Here is an 18,357-nt window from a genome sequence, read left to right on the forward strand (position 1 = left end):
CAAGGCCATAGCCAATTAGGGGACAACATGTTTTCCAACGCTTACAATTCGGATTGGAGAGATTATTCAGATTACATAGAACCTCAACAATTCCAACAAGATGAATATTGGCAACAAGAAAATGAGTTCCATTCAAGACCTATGCAGCCATCACAACCTCATACACAATATGCTCAATCAAACTCAGGTTCGTTAATAGATTATGATCGAATTTTTGATAAAATAAATTCTTTGGTGTAGGGCTCACAAAATCAAACCAAGGAGGCTCAACAAGATGGATATTGGCAGCAATCTGATGAGTTTTATTTAACACCTATGCAGACACCACAGCTTCCCCTACAACAATTTCAATCAAATTCAAGTATGTCCACGGACAGTGATCAAATTTTTCAATTACTAACCTCTTTGGTGCAGGGGCAACAAAATCAAAATGAAACTATGCTCAATCAAGCTAAGGAGATGAGCGAATTGAAAAATCAACTTGGAGAGATTATGGAGTTCACGGCACAAATTCAAGAGCAAAGTGAACTCTCCAACTCAACTATTGAAAATTTGAAGGAAGATTTTGCAATTGCTGAGGCTATCACTTTGGGAAGTGAAATGGAGGATGAAGCCGTCCCAGAACCATCCAAACATAGCCCGAAAATGGATGAATTGTTGTTGCAAGAAGAAGAAGAGGAGGACGACATGGGCAATTTTGAAGAACTCTTGCCGCAAGCCCCTCAAGTCCTTATGCCATCCAACTTAGGTGAGGTGGTTCCTAATTCAATTCATTCTAATGTTATTCCTCCGAACGTCCCTTTTCCTCGTAGGTTTTTGATTCCCAAGAAAGAAGAGAGTGAAAAAGACATCGTGGAAGCCTTCCCAAAGGTGCAAAATGATATTCCAATTCTTGGTGCAACAAATCAAGTTCCAGATTGTGTTGAAATGTTCAAAGGACTTTGTACACCAAGAAGAATGATTCAAGAGAAAGTAGTGGCTGGAAAAGATGTAGAATGCATCAAAGAGGATGTGCTTGAGACAACCATTCCTAAAGAAGTTGAATTTTATGACACGGGACAAGTCCCAACCATCATATTCAATCTGGCCAAGTCCAATATCCCTGAAACTTTCAAAAAAGTGGTGTTTGTCATTGAGTTCTTGTCTGACAAAGCAAGTAAGTCATCTTCTCCAATTTTACATACGTTTTCCACTAACTTGTTGATTTTGATGATTCAGGCACCCACACTAGAATTTACACCATTGCCGGATCACTTCAAGTATCACCTTCCATTCAAAGATCACTTCCATGCCATGGAACCTAGGGGAGTGTGACTAGAGGCATCGTCCGGCTGCAAGACGTTAAAGAAAGCGCTTCTTGGGAGGTAACCCATGTATTCAAAAAAGGAAGATCTATGAATCACTCTACAATCAGTTTTGTGTTTCTAAAAACCTTCCCTTTACTGCATTTATTTTGCCTTGATTGTCATTTTTATCTGTTGCTTGTTTAATTGTTTTTGGTGTGGGTTTATTTTTGAAACACTGACAGTTATGCAAGGTATTTTTACATTCATAAAAAAGGAAAGGAACATTAAGCAGATAAATACAAGAGGGAGCCTTCACAAAGGCTGCTTAGGAGAAGTCTAAGTAGTCGGCGAAGCCTCAGCAGTCGGCGGAGCCCCAGAAGGAGGAGGCATCGGAGGTTGATCATTTGGAGTTTCATTACGCGGTGCAGCCCTAGAAGACGAAGGCAAATGCTGTTGGAACAAACCCACAAACTGCTGATGATCAAGTAAAATCTGACCATCAGATTCCTGCATCTGGTCAATCTTCCTCTTCATGTTTGTAGCATAATTATGTGCGAGCCTATGCAATTGTTTATTCTCATGCTTAAGCCCTCTAATCTCCTGCTTGAGACTCATCACTTCAGCCGCCAATGATTCAACTTGACGGGTTCGGGCAAATAGGCGTTGGGCCATATTAGACACGGAACCTGCGCACTGCATACTGAGAGCCAGAGAATCCTTTACAGCCAACTCATCAGACCGTTTGGCGAGTAGTCTGTTATCTTTGGGAGTGACAAGGTTCCTGGCCACCACCACAGCTGTCATATCATTCTTCATCACCGAATCCCCAACGGTAAGGGGACCAGTAGGGGATATGAAGGATGGGCGCCATATGTTGTCTGGAGAAGGTAGGACTGCCTCTTCACCAAGGTTCAAGTCAAAACGACGATCGGAAGGGCCAGACATTTTTCAAAGGTGTTAAGGAAAGAAGAGGTCGGACAAGTCAAGATCGTAGAAGTGCAAAAAGGGAGTTTTTACAGGCAGAAATTCAAGTGTGCTTTGAACGTCCTGCATACCTCTATAAAAATCAACACGCGATGGGATTTCAGAGATCGAAGAGGCAAGCTTAGAAATCGAAAAGGCCAACTAAAAAAATCAAAGAGGCGTTAGCTTTCTCAAAAGCTGAGCTTGCTCAGAAACCACGGCCAATCTTCTTTTCCAGATTTGTCCGCACTTGTCACATGCAACCTCTACACTCGACGGGATTTCAGAGATCGAAAAGGCAATTCCAGATATCGGAGAGGCATCTGCTTTTCCAGACGTGTCAACATTTGTCACATGCAGAGTAAGTTTTGCGGAAATCACGGGCAGTTTGTCGAAGCACCGATTCCAACCATCTGTTTTTCCAGACGTGTCAACAGCTGTCACATGCAGAGTAAGCTTTGCGGAAATCACGGCCAGTTTGTCGAAGCGCCGATTCCAACCATCTGCTTTTCCAGACGCGTCAACATCTATCACATGCAAAGTAAGCTTTGCAGAAATCACGGCCAGTTTGTCGAAGCGCCGATTCCAAATATCGGAGAAGTATCTGTTTTTCCAAACGTGTCAGCATCTGTCATATGTAGAGTCAGCTTTGCGTAAATCATGGGCAATCTGTTGAAGATCTCTTGTGAAGTAGAAAGCACGTGAAGTTTACTATTAAATCATCCAACGGTTGCTGACAAGAGTGAAAGAATAGTACCGGTTATTAATTCCTATAAATGTCACCCTTCACCCTCAATTGCAAGGCAGACATACATAACCCTTCTTCTTCTCAGAGAATGCCTTTCCAACAAACCTTCTCGAGTCACTCAGTGTTCCTTATTCCTTGGGGTACCTCTGTAAACAACTCATCCAAAGCAAAAGTATTTCATATCATGAAGGTTGAAAGAAAGAGTATCTCATATCATGCTTTCTCTCTGTCCTTCTCCTTGTCGTTGTTTTAGGACAAGGAGAAAGAGAGCAACCAGCCAGCACTTGGTATCAATCTTCCGATCTAGAACCGACTGCTTGGAACCCCTTCCTGATTGCTTACCTAGCCTTGCTCTCGAGTACTCATCTTCGTCATTTTATGCTTCCTCTTCGTCTACCACATCTGCCTGGGGAACAAATAAGGTGAAAATGATACCTCGAAGCATGTGGAGACAAATTGCCAATTCATCCTCAGCTAGGGACAAGGAGAAAGAAAGCAAGAAGTGGGCACTTGGAAAGATTGAACAAAGAAACAGACCAACATCTCTACCTCGTGCCTACCTGCTGTGCAGAAGAAACAAGCAGAGAAGAATGCAGACTGCACAATCAAATCAACCCAGCAGAAGGAGTCTGATTTGAAACCAAGGAACTCTGATATTCCTCGCTCAGGATTCCAAACCAGTTCGAGATCAAAGCTGTGGAAAGTCAACAAGATCATCTATCTCCAAAACCAGATTTGCGTTCTTAAACTCTACTCTGTCTGTTTTTTGTTTTACTTTGCTATACTTGTCATGTTTATTCATTGTTTGTTTATTTGCTTGTTTTTGTATGAGTTTATGCTTGAAACATTGAGGACAATGTTTGATTTAAGTGTGGGGGGTAACAATTGTTTTGCATGAAATTCGTAAGAGTTTATCACCCATTACTTCTAGTGTTGTTCCTTGCTGTTTTAAGTGTTTTTAAGCTGTTTTGGAGTGTTTCAGTGTGTTTTGACATAAAAATCCAAAAATCTCATAAAAATTTGAAAAATTGTTTTGAAAAACCCAAAAAGAGTTGTTTTTGTATGTTTATTTGTGTCTTAGGGTACCTTCCAACACAATGTGAGGATTTGGTTTTTAATTACATGACTGTTAAAGAGAGTTATAAACATGGATGAAAATTTGATTTACTCTTTGGTGTATGCTTGGTTGTGGTTATAATGTATGAATTCACATGCAATCATAAAGGAAAAATCAATTTTTGTAACATGTTTGAAGGAAGGAACTCAAATGAACGCTACAACCTTGTGAGACTTGAGCCTAAACGTTTATTTGGAGAGTTAATAATCTGTGCACCATTGTTTTCTAAAGTCGTTGCATGATCTCATTATTCTTTACTTGGTTGCTACTTAGAAGACGTTTTATCATTTAGTTCCAAATGCTAGAACTCATGCCTATTTCATTCAAAGCATGCTATTGATTTGCATAACTCATATTCAAGATGAAGTTGTGTAGTGACCACCACAGCCAAATTGTCGTGCCCTATTTCATTATGTGTTTAAGTTTAACCCCGTTGAGCCTTTTGTAGCCTATGTTTTTTGTTAACCCACATTATCCTCACCTAGCCTAGATTAGGACCATCCATACCCTTGTTCTTGAAGCATAGTAAAACATAATTTAGAAGGAATTCCTTTTGTTGAACTTTTGCAAAAAAACAAGTGTGGGGGAAGTGATTCTTGTGTGTGTGTGTGCCAAAGTCCTTAATAAGGCACGGGTAGAAAAGAAAAAAAAAGAAAAGAAACATTCGTGGAAAATAGAATGAAAAGAAGAAAAGTTATGAAAAGAGTAAAAAAGAGTTGAAAAATATGTGAAAAAAGAGCTCTAAAGTGTTATTTGTTGAAGAAAGGGTCCAAAACATTGAATTCGACCCTAAGTGTTGCTTGAATCTTCCCTTTGTGTTTAAAAGTTAATTTCTGCAATATTAAGTGAATTCCAAGTGTCTATTTCATTACTTTGCTTGCTATTGCTTTCAGAACGTTTGTTATTCTTATCCTTTCTTTGTTAGCCATTACCCTTAAACCCCGTTTCAACCCTTAACTTTATCTTGAGTGTTATGCGTTTCAATTGGTTAAATGTGAACTAGTAAGTGGTGACTGTGATTAAGTATGTGCTCAAGAGTGAAGATAACTAAAATCTGTGGGAATAATGATCTTTGGCATATCATGTTTCATTGAAAATCCCTGAGGCAAATGTTGGAAGGTTAGGTTGTGTTTTGTTTGTTTTGTTTGTTTTGTTTGTTTTGTTTGTTTTGTTTCGTTTTGTTTCTTTTGTTTTGCTCGAGGACTAGCAAAAGCTAAGTATGGGGGAATTTGATAGGAGCATATTTATGCGACTTAGTTAGCTTGTTCTTGTACATTTGTGTTGTTATTTCTTAGTTAATTATGTATTTTAAGCTATTTTCGTGTGTTTGTAGGTCCAAAGGGTTAATGTGGCAAAGAAGTGCATTTTGGAGCATTTTTTGGCATGGAATTGATAGCTTATGCTTGGAGCAAAAGGAATGGACGAAATTTGAAGTTTGTGCATCATCTTCTCCCTATAAATAACCATTTTAGCACACTCATTTCACCCAACACATTCACATACCACTACATACACTCATTTCACCCAACACATTCACCTACCACCACCCAACACATTCACCTACCACTACATCCACTCATTTCACCCAACACATCCACTCATTACAACCACCCAACACATTCACCTACCACTACATCCACTCATTTCACCCAACACATTCACTGATTACAACCACCCAACACATTCACCTACCACTACATCCACTCATTTCAACCATCCAACACATTCACCTACCACTACATCCACTCATTACCACCACCCACATCATCTTCCTAGCCAATAAATACATTCATTCACCCTTCATCAAGGGGGAGAGAGAGAGGCTATCATCCAAAGACACCACATCATCTACACAACTCTTCACCCTTCACCATAACTCACCTATATCCATCCACCACCACAAGAGACCATCCATTCACCACTCACACCTTGGTGCCGCATATTTGCAAGGAATGAGGATTGCTTGGAGTTGTGCTAGTCATTCAATTTGGATTGCTGGAGCATTCTAGGTGTATTCTACTTTGGTTTTCAATGTTTAATTTAAATTGTTTCTGTTTAATTGCAAGTATGAGGAACTAAACCTCTTTTGGCTAGAGGAGAATTCGAAACCATGAATATATTTGCAATATGAATTGATTTCTTCCAATTGTGATTTGATAAGTTGTGATTGCAATTCAATTATCTATTTTATTCATAACGGATTTGTGTATGTTTATTAAGGATGCATACTTAGTTTTCATGCATGAATTTGATGCTAGGATATAAATAAGTTTCACCTAATCATTACAAGTTTATATTCATGAGTAGTGAAGGTTGCTTGTCACAATCGCGTTAATTGAATTCTTGGCAAACGTATCATGCATTCATAGTTACAATTGCCTCGTCAACGCTTATGATTTTCATGGAACTTAATGATCTTTAATTGTATCTCTATTATGCATTCATATAGGGGACTTTTAGAGAATGATTTGGGTTGTCGCATGCATTCATCCAATTCAATGAGTAAAGGAAAATCTGAGGGTTAATTTGTGCATCACGGTTAATCTAGGGTGTTGAGCATCATAGTTTATTGAAAAGCAATTGGAGATTGATTTGTATGCAAGTGTGTCATGTGTGGAGAAAGACCTTCTAGCTAGCCCATCATCCATCCAAAACAACCAATTTCGTGCAAATCTGTTTAGTTCTAGTTTCTATTTTGTTTTACTTTATTTTCGTCCAAAACCCAATCCCCCTTTACTTTAAGGTGTCTAATTAGTTAGAATTTGTTTTAATTTGTGTTTTTAAGTGTTGTGAGTCTATAGAGTCTAGTTAAGTGTTTTTAAGTTTCTTTTTGTAAGTTAGTTTAGTTTAGATTAGCAATCCCTCTTAATCCCCAGTCTAGAACGATCCCTACTTATACATATACTACAATTGTCAAAAGAGGGTTTAATTTGAGTGCTTAACTTTCATCGCATCAATCATAAGATCAAACACGTGATATGCAAGAACCCATTAGCCAACAACGTTCAGAGACGAAGAGATAACTGCCAAGAAGCACACAGCCAAGGAGATTGCCGCCAAGATAGATGCTACTGCGACGATGAACTGCGATGGCGGAAAGGCCGAGATAACTAACCGGACCGGCCAATATAAGGAAGGACACAAGAAGATGGAGTGCCCACATAGTAAGATTACGGTGCCGGACTTGAAGTCGATCAAGATTCACCACGCAGTTACATAAAACTGAACCAAAATGGACCCAATTCAAGAACCATTGAAGACCTTTGATGAAAATCTGAAAAATCCCCAATTCAAGAACTTCCCACTTTTAATTTGGCCCAAAGGATCAAGATTCAAGCTTACAGACGAAGAAAAATTTGCCACAATTCCAAAGACCAAGATATCATATCACTGATGATCTTTGATCACAACCCATAACGAAAATTTACCTAGAAATTACAGAACGAACTAAACGATTAAAGAAGCACCAAAGAAATTAACGAAATCTCTAACAGAAAAATTATAAAAGAAGTAAAACTAGAAATAGACGAAACTAATGAGAAGTAAAACCACCAGAATCCATGGTGTGAGCCTGGTGGCTTTGATACCATGTTAACTACATTGGAAGAGGCATGGAACTATCAAAATTACAGAGAAGATGAAGATGAAGGTTTAGAAGGAAATCAAAGCTTGTATTTGATAGTTGAACAGATTACATAAAATGAGAGAGAATTTCCAATTTATACTAGCCTACAAAGTAACTAACTCTAACCTTCTAACAAACTCTTACTAGACCAATCTCCACCATTCAATCATAAACCAATCTCCACCATACATCTATTAATATGATCCAGTACGTTGGGCACAATTCCAAAAACAGTCCATGCATTTTGGCTCTCCTTAATCACAATTCCACCTGCAATGGCAGATTAGCCTTCAAGTCTCTAATTAGTTGCAATTTAGAGTTTTTGTATAAAAGATGCATATATTTCGCACCCATATTTTCCAGGACAAACGGGAAAAGAATATTGCAGAAGTTTGACAGTTTGCAGTGAGGTCAAATTGTGTATGTCGATTGTTAAAACGATACAATGTGTGAGTCAAAGAAATGGGTTTACGTGAGTGTTTGATTATCCCATTGAATGTAACATCATGTGGAGATAGTGACACTGATTGTGGTTTGTGAACACTACTCTCAAAAGAAGAGATAGGGTTAAAGAATGTGTTTTTGCTCACCAAATTGTTGGTTTTTGTAGAGACAACTTCTGTTATTATTCAGTAGATCTTTGCTTATTCTCAAGTGTTTTTTGCTGATTCTTTTGGCAATCATTGTTTGATTAATTAAATTTTGCAGAATAGTCACTTCATTTAATAAGTGAAGTTTCCAAACTCACTGAGTCACTCCAATTATCTGCGTTCTGTGCATCTTCCAGTTTCGAAGAGTCATCATCCTTAGCTGCATATTAGATCAAGTTTTCACTGCCCTCCAACCATGTAGACTTGCTGCACAAGTTTTCACTCGCCTACCATACCATTATAAATTCGCAAGTTTTCACTCATCTGTTGGTTCTACTTTTTAAATATTGTTTTGATGTTAATTGGATTGTGCTTTGCCTTCATCATCTACACACCAGCATATTCCTAACTCACATAGAAACTCTAACTTATATAATTAGAGCTGATTTTGGCCTAAAAGTTTACTATGAGAAGATTGACAAGAATACAAATAAACTTAAATCCATTTACCATTCTTGGGTATGTGCTTCTCAATAATTTATTTGTTCAAAATGAAGGTTTACTATGAGAAGATTGACAAGAATACAAGTAATATTCTTTCAAACTTTCTTAATGTTGCGTGCATATTTCAATTAGGAGTTGGGTGCAAGGTTCTAAAAAACGCTAGGCGCAAGTAGGGTGGCAGACTAGCGCCTAGCGTCTAAGAGGCTAGGCGGGGTCTAGGCAAGCGCCTGGGCGGTCTAGGTGGATTTAGGTAAATTTCTTGTATATCTTGTAAATAAGTGCATATTGACACTTACAAAAAATTAAACTTGTATGAAATTCATTGATAAGATAATAAAAGAATAATAAAATGCAAAAAGAGTATCCAACAAGTCTAAAATTTTAAAACACATTAAGCATATATGCCATAGAACCATAGTGAGGAGTATTATAGGATGACATAAGTACAATAAGTTCATAATTTAAAAAGAAAATTATATATGTATGAAAATATGTAAAAATTTAGGCTCTTTTTGTTAGTTTTGTATCATTTTGTAAGTCTATAAATATAACGCAAGTTGGGCCATGTATTCCTTGTACATTTGAGTAGAAATGTGGTCCATTTATAGATGGGCTTAATGGACCCTAACAAAAAACCCAAAGTCATCCAATCCATTTTTTATCCTATTAGAATTAAAAAAAAAAAAAAAACAAAGACACTAGTTTTTAGGCATCCCGGTTCCAATCACCGAGTCACTTTCAAAAGAAAAAACCTTAAGCTACTCATCAAAAACCATTGTTGCCGTCTGCTTATCACCATATCTGCAATTGCAGATTTTCTTTCTCTCTCTCTCTCTCTGTCTCAAACCATCGTCACACCTAGAGGAAACAGTGAGACGCACATCGCCCAGATTTCCTAGTGTCCGCATACTTCTGGGTAGGCTATCGTATTTTCCCAGGCCGTCCAGATCTTCCAGCTTCCGTCTATCCCACCCAGCGACCATTTAGCCCACCTAGGCGTCCGACTTATGCCACCTAATAGCTTTGCTGATTTAGTAAACGATTTCGAGATAATCGTGGCGGAGCACTGCCGTCTAGCGCCTAGGCCGTGTTTTATAACACTGGTTGGGTGTATATAAATTTATAACTTTCTACATGTTTTATACGGTTCTAAAACCTGCAACATCACGCGGGGGCACTTTCACTAGTGTTTTCTAAACTCCTGTTTTACCTATATTCATCCTCTCTTGATTATGTTCCAATTGAAGATCAGAGTGCACAACAGAATTACAAAATAATAAATGATACACCCCGACCCGGAATGTCTTCCTGGACTCCGAATTGAGCTATATTGGCCGGCACCCACAGGTGACGAAGCCATAAAGTGTAGTGGTGTGGAACATATGAGTAAATTTAAACCTAAAAGTGTCTAAATGGAAGAGTGCACATGTGAGCGGGAATGAATCCATTTCATATGCGATGTCAGAGCATAAGTAAAGTACATTAAAAGTAGAATGAGAATTATACCATCGAAGGTAATCTTCAGTACCAAGATTTGCCAAGAATCCTTGTCAATACGAAAGCTCTGCTACTAAAACTTGGGAGGGCGAAAAACAAGGGTCAGTGGGCCTAAAAATAAATCTTTGTAAAACCTTTTTAAAACATAATAACCCCTCGCCGTAAAACAAGTACAGTTTCCAAATATAACAAATTACGTATAGAATGAAATACTTACCGTAAACAATAAAATCGTCGAGAATGCAATACTTCATAATACTTCGTAAGTAACACATAACACCCGGTATCGAATAAACAAACATATACTAACAAGTGCTCATCAACGTATGTTGACGCATGAGTTCATGCAAAGGTATTCTAACATGAACAGGACTGGGTGTAATAATAATTTACGCTCTAGTACTACAATCACATGCAGACTGGTGCTATGTGCGTCACTTATGAGTCCTAATTGCCTATAGCAATCTAGGACAGGACTGGAACCTACAATGGATCCAAAGTGAGCATGCGGTGCAATGTGAACATACATGTGAAACCTAGCCCTGGCCTGGGTGAGTACAAACACCAGTGTAGCATGCATGATGAGTAGTAATATAAATATGATCATACTACGGAAACTTTGTAATTCACCACAATAAAATAATAATATTTGTGACCGTAAATATATTCATGGCATCACGTCAAAAATATATTTATGAAATTCTCATAAATTCCGTCAATACGCTAATTCTTAAAAACGTTAGTCTAATCTAAGCGTAACATAGAAAATTCTTTATCAAATATATAAATGAAAACTAAATAAATATATAATATTTAAAAGCAAAGATCCATTCACAAATCATGTCACCGGGTCAATCCTTGTCGTGTTACAGGTTTTCCATCGTGTTTTCCAGCCAATCCTTGTCGAATTGGATGAGGTTAGCACCACCAACAAACTGCTTTCCATCCTTGGACACAGATCGAAACTTTGAATGCTCGAATCTGTCATGGATTTGAAGAAACCCAAACATACTGAGGACTTCCGGGCCAATTTACTTCCACCTCCGACCACCTTTTGGCCTCGATTCAGGCAGAAACGGAATCCCCTCACTCCCAGCTTCAGTTTGGTATATTTTTACGTGAAAATTGGTTGTGAAATGTATTTGAAAGAAATAGTCGAATTGGAGAGTTAATCGCAGTGTGTGGTCGGAGGTCACAAGGAGTGGCCGTGAGTGGTCGTCGAGCAGGACAAGGATGAGAGAGATGATGGTCTTAGCTAGTCCCATGGTTCTTGGGGGTACTCGCTAAGATCGGATAGTCCTGCCTTTAGTCGAGGGGAGTGAGAGCTAGTCTCACTAAAGCCAATTCTTGCTGGGAACAAACATGGGACTGGACTAACCCTTAATTTTGTCCAGTCCAGTGAACTTTAACGAGGGAAAACAAATGCCTCCTTAGTGTTACAAATCCACCCAAATTGTATCACGTATATTTACTTATTTTTATTATACCACAAGTTTATAACATATTAATCGTGCATAACTATTGAATATTTTTCATGTTTGAAATGCCATGACGTTTTCGAGAACGTTACTTTCTCTGTTTACCTCCACATATTGATTGCACGTTTCAAATGCCAGAAGATTGAACAAAAGGCCAAACAATGGGATACACTCATAGTGCGCCAATGACACTCATATATATGTTTTATATTGGAAATAATGGTTCATATCCTTTAACCGTATCTTCCAGCAAATAATTATCGACTTTAATAGAAAACTTTTAACCCCACCATGGTGAGTCATTCAGATAATATATGTTTTATATTGGAAATAATTGTTCATATTTTAACCGTGTTATCCCGCAAATAATTATCGACTTTCATCACACCCTTTATTTATTCAAGCACATTTTTCGATCATACCAAATCTTCAATATCGAATCCAATTGAAAGACATCTATGTATTCATGGAGATGGATTATTTTCCCCTCTCGTATGATCTAGTGGTACCTCTCATGGCAGTCACATTGGCCATGTCACTATTTCTCTACTCCCTGTTATGCAAACAAGGAGGGGTAACCCGAAAAGCGCCACCGGAAGCCGGTAGAGCATGGCCAATAATTGGCCACCTCCACTTGCTATCAAGCTCAACTGAACCTGCCCATTTGCTATTCGGTAACTTGGCCGACAAGTATGGACCCATTTTCACTATAAAGTTCGGAATGAAGAGAGCCATCGTCGTCAGTAGTTCCGAAATAGCTAAGGATTGCTTCAAAACCAACGACAAAGTGTTTGCAAGCCGTCCAAAATCTATAGCCGGAGAAGTTCTGGGCTACAACTATGCCTTTTTACCCTTCAGTCCTTATGGCGAATACTTTCGCCAAATACGCAAGATAGCCACACTGGAGGTGCTATCCCAGAGCCGCATTGGGAAGCTCAAACACATTCGGGAATTTGAAGTGAAGGCATCCATGAAAGAAATGTACCGACGATGGACAGTGAACAACAAGAGTAGTGGTTCGACTAAGGTGTTGGTGGAGATGAAAGAATGGCTTGCGTTTACAAATGAAAACATTATATTTAGGATGATTGTTGGGAAAAGTTTTCTGGAAGCTACTGACTCGAAGTACTCTCAAGGACGTTATTTGGCAAGGAAAACGTTTTTGGAATTTCTTCGATTAAGTGGGACTTTTGTGATTTCGGATTCAATTCCATTCCTGAGGTGGTTGGATTTGGGTGGACATGAGAAAGCTATGAAGAAGATTGCAAAGGCGCTAGAAGTTGTGTTCAAGGGATGGCTAGAAGAGCATAAGCACAAGAGGAAGATTCTGGGCGGACTGATTAGTGATGAGCTTGATTTCATGGATGTCATGCTTTCAATCCTTGATAACAATGAAGTTACTACATCATATGACGCTGATACTATCAACATAGCAACTTCCCTGGTAATTTTTCACATACGCATTATATTGGTTGTAATTGAACAAGCATCTTATATTATTATTTTTTGTAGTCGATCTAGTAAATTTTTTTCAATTGACTCTCTCTTCGTATTTTGTTTTCTTTCCTTCATATGAACGTACATGATTTCCTTAATTTAACATTTTACTTATTTGTATTCTTGAGTATACGTAATTTATATAAAACTGTAAACATGTGCCATTGTATTGAAAATATTGATCCCACATTGGGGAAATGAAGGATTATGTATGTGCTTATAAGTAATTGAGTCACTCTTTTTAAATTGTCAATTGGTTTTTTTTGTTAAACGTCAACTTTCTTTATGGTATCAAAGCCGGTTGTCTTACGTGTAAAGCCAAATGGCCACACGTGCTCCACATCACTTGACTTGTGTTGTCCATGTGCTAGGCTTGAAAATTCTACACATGAGGAGTATGTATTGGGAGTATTAAGCCTACATTGAGAAAATAAGAGATCTTATATGTGCTTATAAGTACTACTCGGTAAAACCACTTTCAGGTTCACTGAATTGTTAGACGTGTATACATGCAGGGTAATCAGGTTAGATGAGAGAAAGTAAGAGTAGAAGGAGAAGGAAAGATGTTGGAACCCTCAGTCCCACATCGGACAGAGGGAGAAGAAAAGAGTGCTTTAAATAGAAATACCCCTTTCTAACTAACATCGAGGCATTTTGTGATAAAACCTCACACCTGAGGATTGTGCAGGTGGTTAAGTGGGGACAGTATCGGTGTTGTTGGAGTGGGCCCTCGGCCCGTCAACCTGAAAATTTCCACATGGTATCAGAGCCAGGAGGCGGGCCCGTACTGCCACGTTATTGGGTGGGTCCCCTTTGGCCCCGCGCGATTGTCCACGTAGGCCAAAGATGCCACGTGTTTGGGTGGGTCCCCATTGGCCCCGCGTGATTGGGTGAGTCCCGACATGGCTCCACGTGGTTGCCGATGTGTGGAAATTCACGTGTGACCCATAAGTGGGGTCTCACGTGTGGGGGAGTGTTGGAACCCTCAGTCCCACATCGGACAGAGGGAGAAGAAAAGAGTGCTTTAAATAGAAATACCCCTCTCTAACTAACATCGAGGCCTTTTGTGATAAAACCCCACACCTGAGAATTGTGCAGGTGGTTAAGTGGGGACAGTATCGGTGTTGTTGGAGTGGGCCCTCGGCCCGTCAACCTGAAAATTTCCACAAAAGAGAACAAGAGAGAGACAGGATGGGGAAAAATTGAGTCTTAAATTTTGAACTATGTGGGCATAGAAGCTTGTTGATTCTATATACCTGTGTTGATGTTACTTGTTTTGCAGACTTTACTATTAGGAGGTGCAGAAACTACGACCGTAACAATGTCATGGGCTCTAGCTTTACTTGTGAACCACCCTGAAACACTAAAGAAGGTCCAAGAAGAACTAGACGAAAATGTTGGTAAAGACAGACAAGTGAAGGAATCAGACGCAGACAAATTAGTCTTTCTCCAAGCTGTTATCAAAGAATCAATGCGATTGCACCCTGCTGGACCTCTTGCAATACCACACCTATCCACTGACGAATGCATGGTAGGTGACTACCACGTCCCATCTGGCACACGCCTATTGGTTAACATTTCAAAGATTCATAGAGACCCAAAGGTGTGGTCAGAGCCAAACGAATTCAAGCCAGAACGATTCCTCACAACCCATAAGGGTTTGGATGTTAAGGGTCGGGATTTTGAGTTGTTACCATTTGGCAGTGGTAGAAGGATGTGCCCTGCAATCTCACTTGCCCTAAAGATTACAGAATTTGCACTCGCTTCTTTGCTTCATGGGTTTGAAATCGAAACCCCAACGGATGACCCGATTGACTTGAGTGAGACAGCGGGATTAACCAACAATATGAGTGCCTTGCTTGAAGTCCTTCTCACTCCACGTCTTCCTGCTGAGTTATATTAATATAATGTACTAATTAGGCAACGTGTGCTATGTTATGTATGTTATTTGAGTGATTGTTATTTGTCGAGTCTTTTATATTTGTATCTCAGCATTGTTCCTGTACTAATTAGGCAAAGTGTGCTATGTTATGTATGTTCTTTGAGTGATTGTTATTTGTCGAGTCCTTTATATTTGTATCTCATCAATGAACAATGCTCACCAGTTTTATTTGTTTTTCTAAATAAACTTCTTCTATCTTTCCTATATGTGTTTCAAGGGACATATTTGTGAGCAAACATTCTAGCATGTGGAATTTGAGAAGAAAGATTGTTGAAAACCGGACCATTATAGCCCCTAGAAAAATTTTAAATAAACAAAAACATAAATGGCCCCATATATTCATGGAAAAAGATGACGATACTGAACAGGTCTTATACCCATAATTAACAAGCACGAGTCATCTGTCTCACCCTGTGGCCAACAAGCATGTGTGATTATCACCGCCTTATAATATTATAAGGTTCTTGGAACTACAAACATCACCAATTTTAAGAGTAAATCGGGCAAGGTGGGCATCACCTCTATATCTTTATGTTAATTTCTTAATCAATGATTGAAATTAGGCCTCAGAAATGGTGCACGAAATGATTTCGAAATTCACAAGCTTGTAGCTAATGTGCTTCCTCCCCTGATTGGTTGTCTGGCTTATGGGTTGACCATTTCGATACATGCAGGGATGCCTTCTCAGGCTGCGAAGTCCAAGCAACAAATTTGTACAAGAACGAGTATTTCAAATTTATGGTTTGAAAGGAGAACAAATAAAATATATATGAAAACAAAAAGATAACATAATCAAAATCATTATGTCTAATTAACATACCTCGTTTTTGTTAAATTCTACGAGACTGATCAGATGAATAAAATGTATCAAAAAGGGTGATGTAAGGTTTTTGGAATTGCACAGGGTTGCAGAGAGAAGGAATGTTCTTAACAAATGCATTTCATTCATCACACCTCACACCAAACATGTGTGCGGGTATATTACCATTAGAGAAGAGAGAGAGTGAGGTATTCTCTCTTTCCATTACAACGAAATCCAACCATCCTTGTAATCTACCCTATAAGATAGTTACAAGTGTCAACACAAATCACTAACTCTAAGATTACATCTTAATTGCACATTTAGACTATAATTCAATGGCTTACATTCAATCTGGAACTAAGGCTTAATTAAATACTATTAACTACATTGTAAAAGATGAAGAATTGGTACAAAGAAAGATGAAGATGATAGAGAGAAAAACCAGAAAGATTGTATTGATTAAAATGGAGAAAATGTATACAAAAGAACTTTTAGAAATGATAGCTATATAATCCCTTATATAACCATATAACCTAATTACAATAATACCCTTCTAACTATACTAACCAATCTTATCCTTATGACAACCTACCAACACATTTCAACTAACTATATTCTTCATTACTAAGTAACCATGTCATCACTAATGACTATGGTTAATACTCCCCCCTCAAACTGAACTTGGTGTAGCCAAGTGAAGGTTGAACGAGCTAGAACACTGAAACTGATCTGGAACTGCAATACCAAGATGTCTGCAGGGGCTGTTGTCATTCATCAATTCTGCCATGTTGGCTATTTCTCATTTATTGGTGGTGGTTTTATGATGGCACAGGATGTTCCAAAGTACATGATGGTTGCGGGAGAAAGAGCTGTGCTTCGTGGTCTTGGTCTGAACATACCCAACAAATTTTCGACTGTGAATTGAGAAGTCATCGTCGACACTGCCAAGAAACTAAATCTACCAAGGAGAATGACACTCCCAAGAAACTAAACTACCACGGAGAATGACACTCCAAGAAACTAAATCTACCAAGGAGAATGACACTCCAAGAAACCAAATTACCACGGAGAATGACACTCCAAGAAACTAAATCTACCAAGGAGAATGACACTCCAAGAAACCAAATCAGCCAAGGAGAATGACACTCCAAAGCACAACACAAATCTCACACTTCTACTAAAAATACCAAATAAGGAGACTGACACTCCATGAACACAAATCATACTGCAACTTAGGAGAATGAAACTCCAAATCATACTGCAACTTAGGAGAATGAAACTCCAAGATTCATAGAAAGAATGACACTTTCTTCTTTAAATCGACAAGAAAACTATTACTTGCAGAGATCAACACATCAAGACCACAGCTTCACTTCAATTAAACCTCGAAAGTACATCAAAGACCACAGCTTCAAGAAATAAGCGTTGCAGATCACCAAACAATTCCAAATGACTGCTATCAACACTTCGATGATCTATCGCACAACCCATATACCAGAATTCATTTACCAATTCAGAAGAACACATAACCAAAAACCCAAATCAAATTCGAGAAAAGAATCCAGATGAAGAAAATATGGGCAATTCGTCAAACACTTAGGCTGCACATAGTCTAAACGTTCTGCCATACCAGAAAACAGATCACGGATCAAAATCACAGAAAATCGAATTCAGAAAACTGCTCTGAAAACACCACCAAGATGAATGAGGAAGTAGATAATCAACAGTGCAAAGAAAGCAAACTCTGCTGAATCATATATGCCATCATGTTGCAGCCACAGGAACTGCGGTCTCCTCGAGTTCTTCAGCCTTTCCCAGCAAAATCGCCAACAGAGCCTTAAACACAATCCGTCCATCTTCGCCATCCAGCTTCGAGACAACAGTAGAGGTGCTTATGCTCTTCTCGACAGCAACTCCATTGCTCTTGAGACTCTCAGCAATTATGATCATAGTAGGAATAACCATTCCCAATGCAGAGAGCTCAACTGCATTGTACTGCTTGATGTACCTCTTGGCAAGATTGCAGTAGAAGAAGAATGGACGCTTGGTGCGCGAAATGTGAATCTGATTCTTGCTCTTCAGCTTCTTTGTCTTCTAAGAACTTGAATCTTGAAAACCCAGCTGTACGAAAACTCGCTTCTTCAAACCAGGAAGCTCCGGGAAACCCAGCTGTGGCTGTGCCATTGACGGAGGGCGGTGGGGATGAAGACCCACAAAACGGATCTGGAATGGGAATCCGAGTCGGTGTCGAAGAACCCGTCGTCGATTCTGAAAATGATGAAGAACCCATCGTCAAGTGATCTCATTG

At 38.9% G+C, this 18,357-nt stretch overlaps 1 protein-coding gene across 1 annotated transcript; it reads left to right on the plus strand.

Annotated features, from left to right (window-relative positions):
• The first annotated feature begins 12,214 nt into the window (after nucleotides 1-12,214).
• LOC103406268 (cytochrome P450 82A3-like) lies at nucleotides 12,215-15,443 on the plus strand. Its single transcript, XM_008345271.4, has 2 exons — nucleotides 12,215-13,252; nucleotides 14,588-15,443. Exons 1-2 carry the CDS (start codon nucleotides 12,275-12,277, stop codon nucleotides 15,206-15,208), a joined length of 1,599 nt encoding a protein of 532 aa, XP_008343493.1. The 5' UTR covers nucleotides 12,215-12,274; the 3' UTR covers nucleotides 15,209-15,443.
• Nucleotides 15,444-18,357: the final 2,914 nt, after the last annotated feature.

This window comes from Malus domestica, chromosome 15 (genome assembly GCF_042453785.1).
Source record: "Malus domestica chromosome 15, GDT2T_hap1".
In the NCBI taxonomy this organism is placed as follows: Eukaryota; Viridiplantae; Streptophyta; class Magnoliopsida; order Rosales; family Rosaceae; genus Malus; species Malus domestica.

Bases quoted from the DNA above. Each gene is read 5' to 3' on its own strand.
- LOC103406268 (XM_008345271.4), top strand. From the start codon at position 12,275: ATGGAGATGGATTATTTTCCCCTCTCGTATGATCTAGTGGTACCTCTC. The intron at 13,253-14,587 runs GTAATTTTTCAC...CTTGTTTTGCAG, and splicing joins TCAACATAGCAACTTCCCTG to ACTTTACTATTAGGAGGTGC.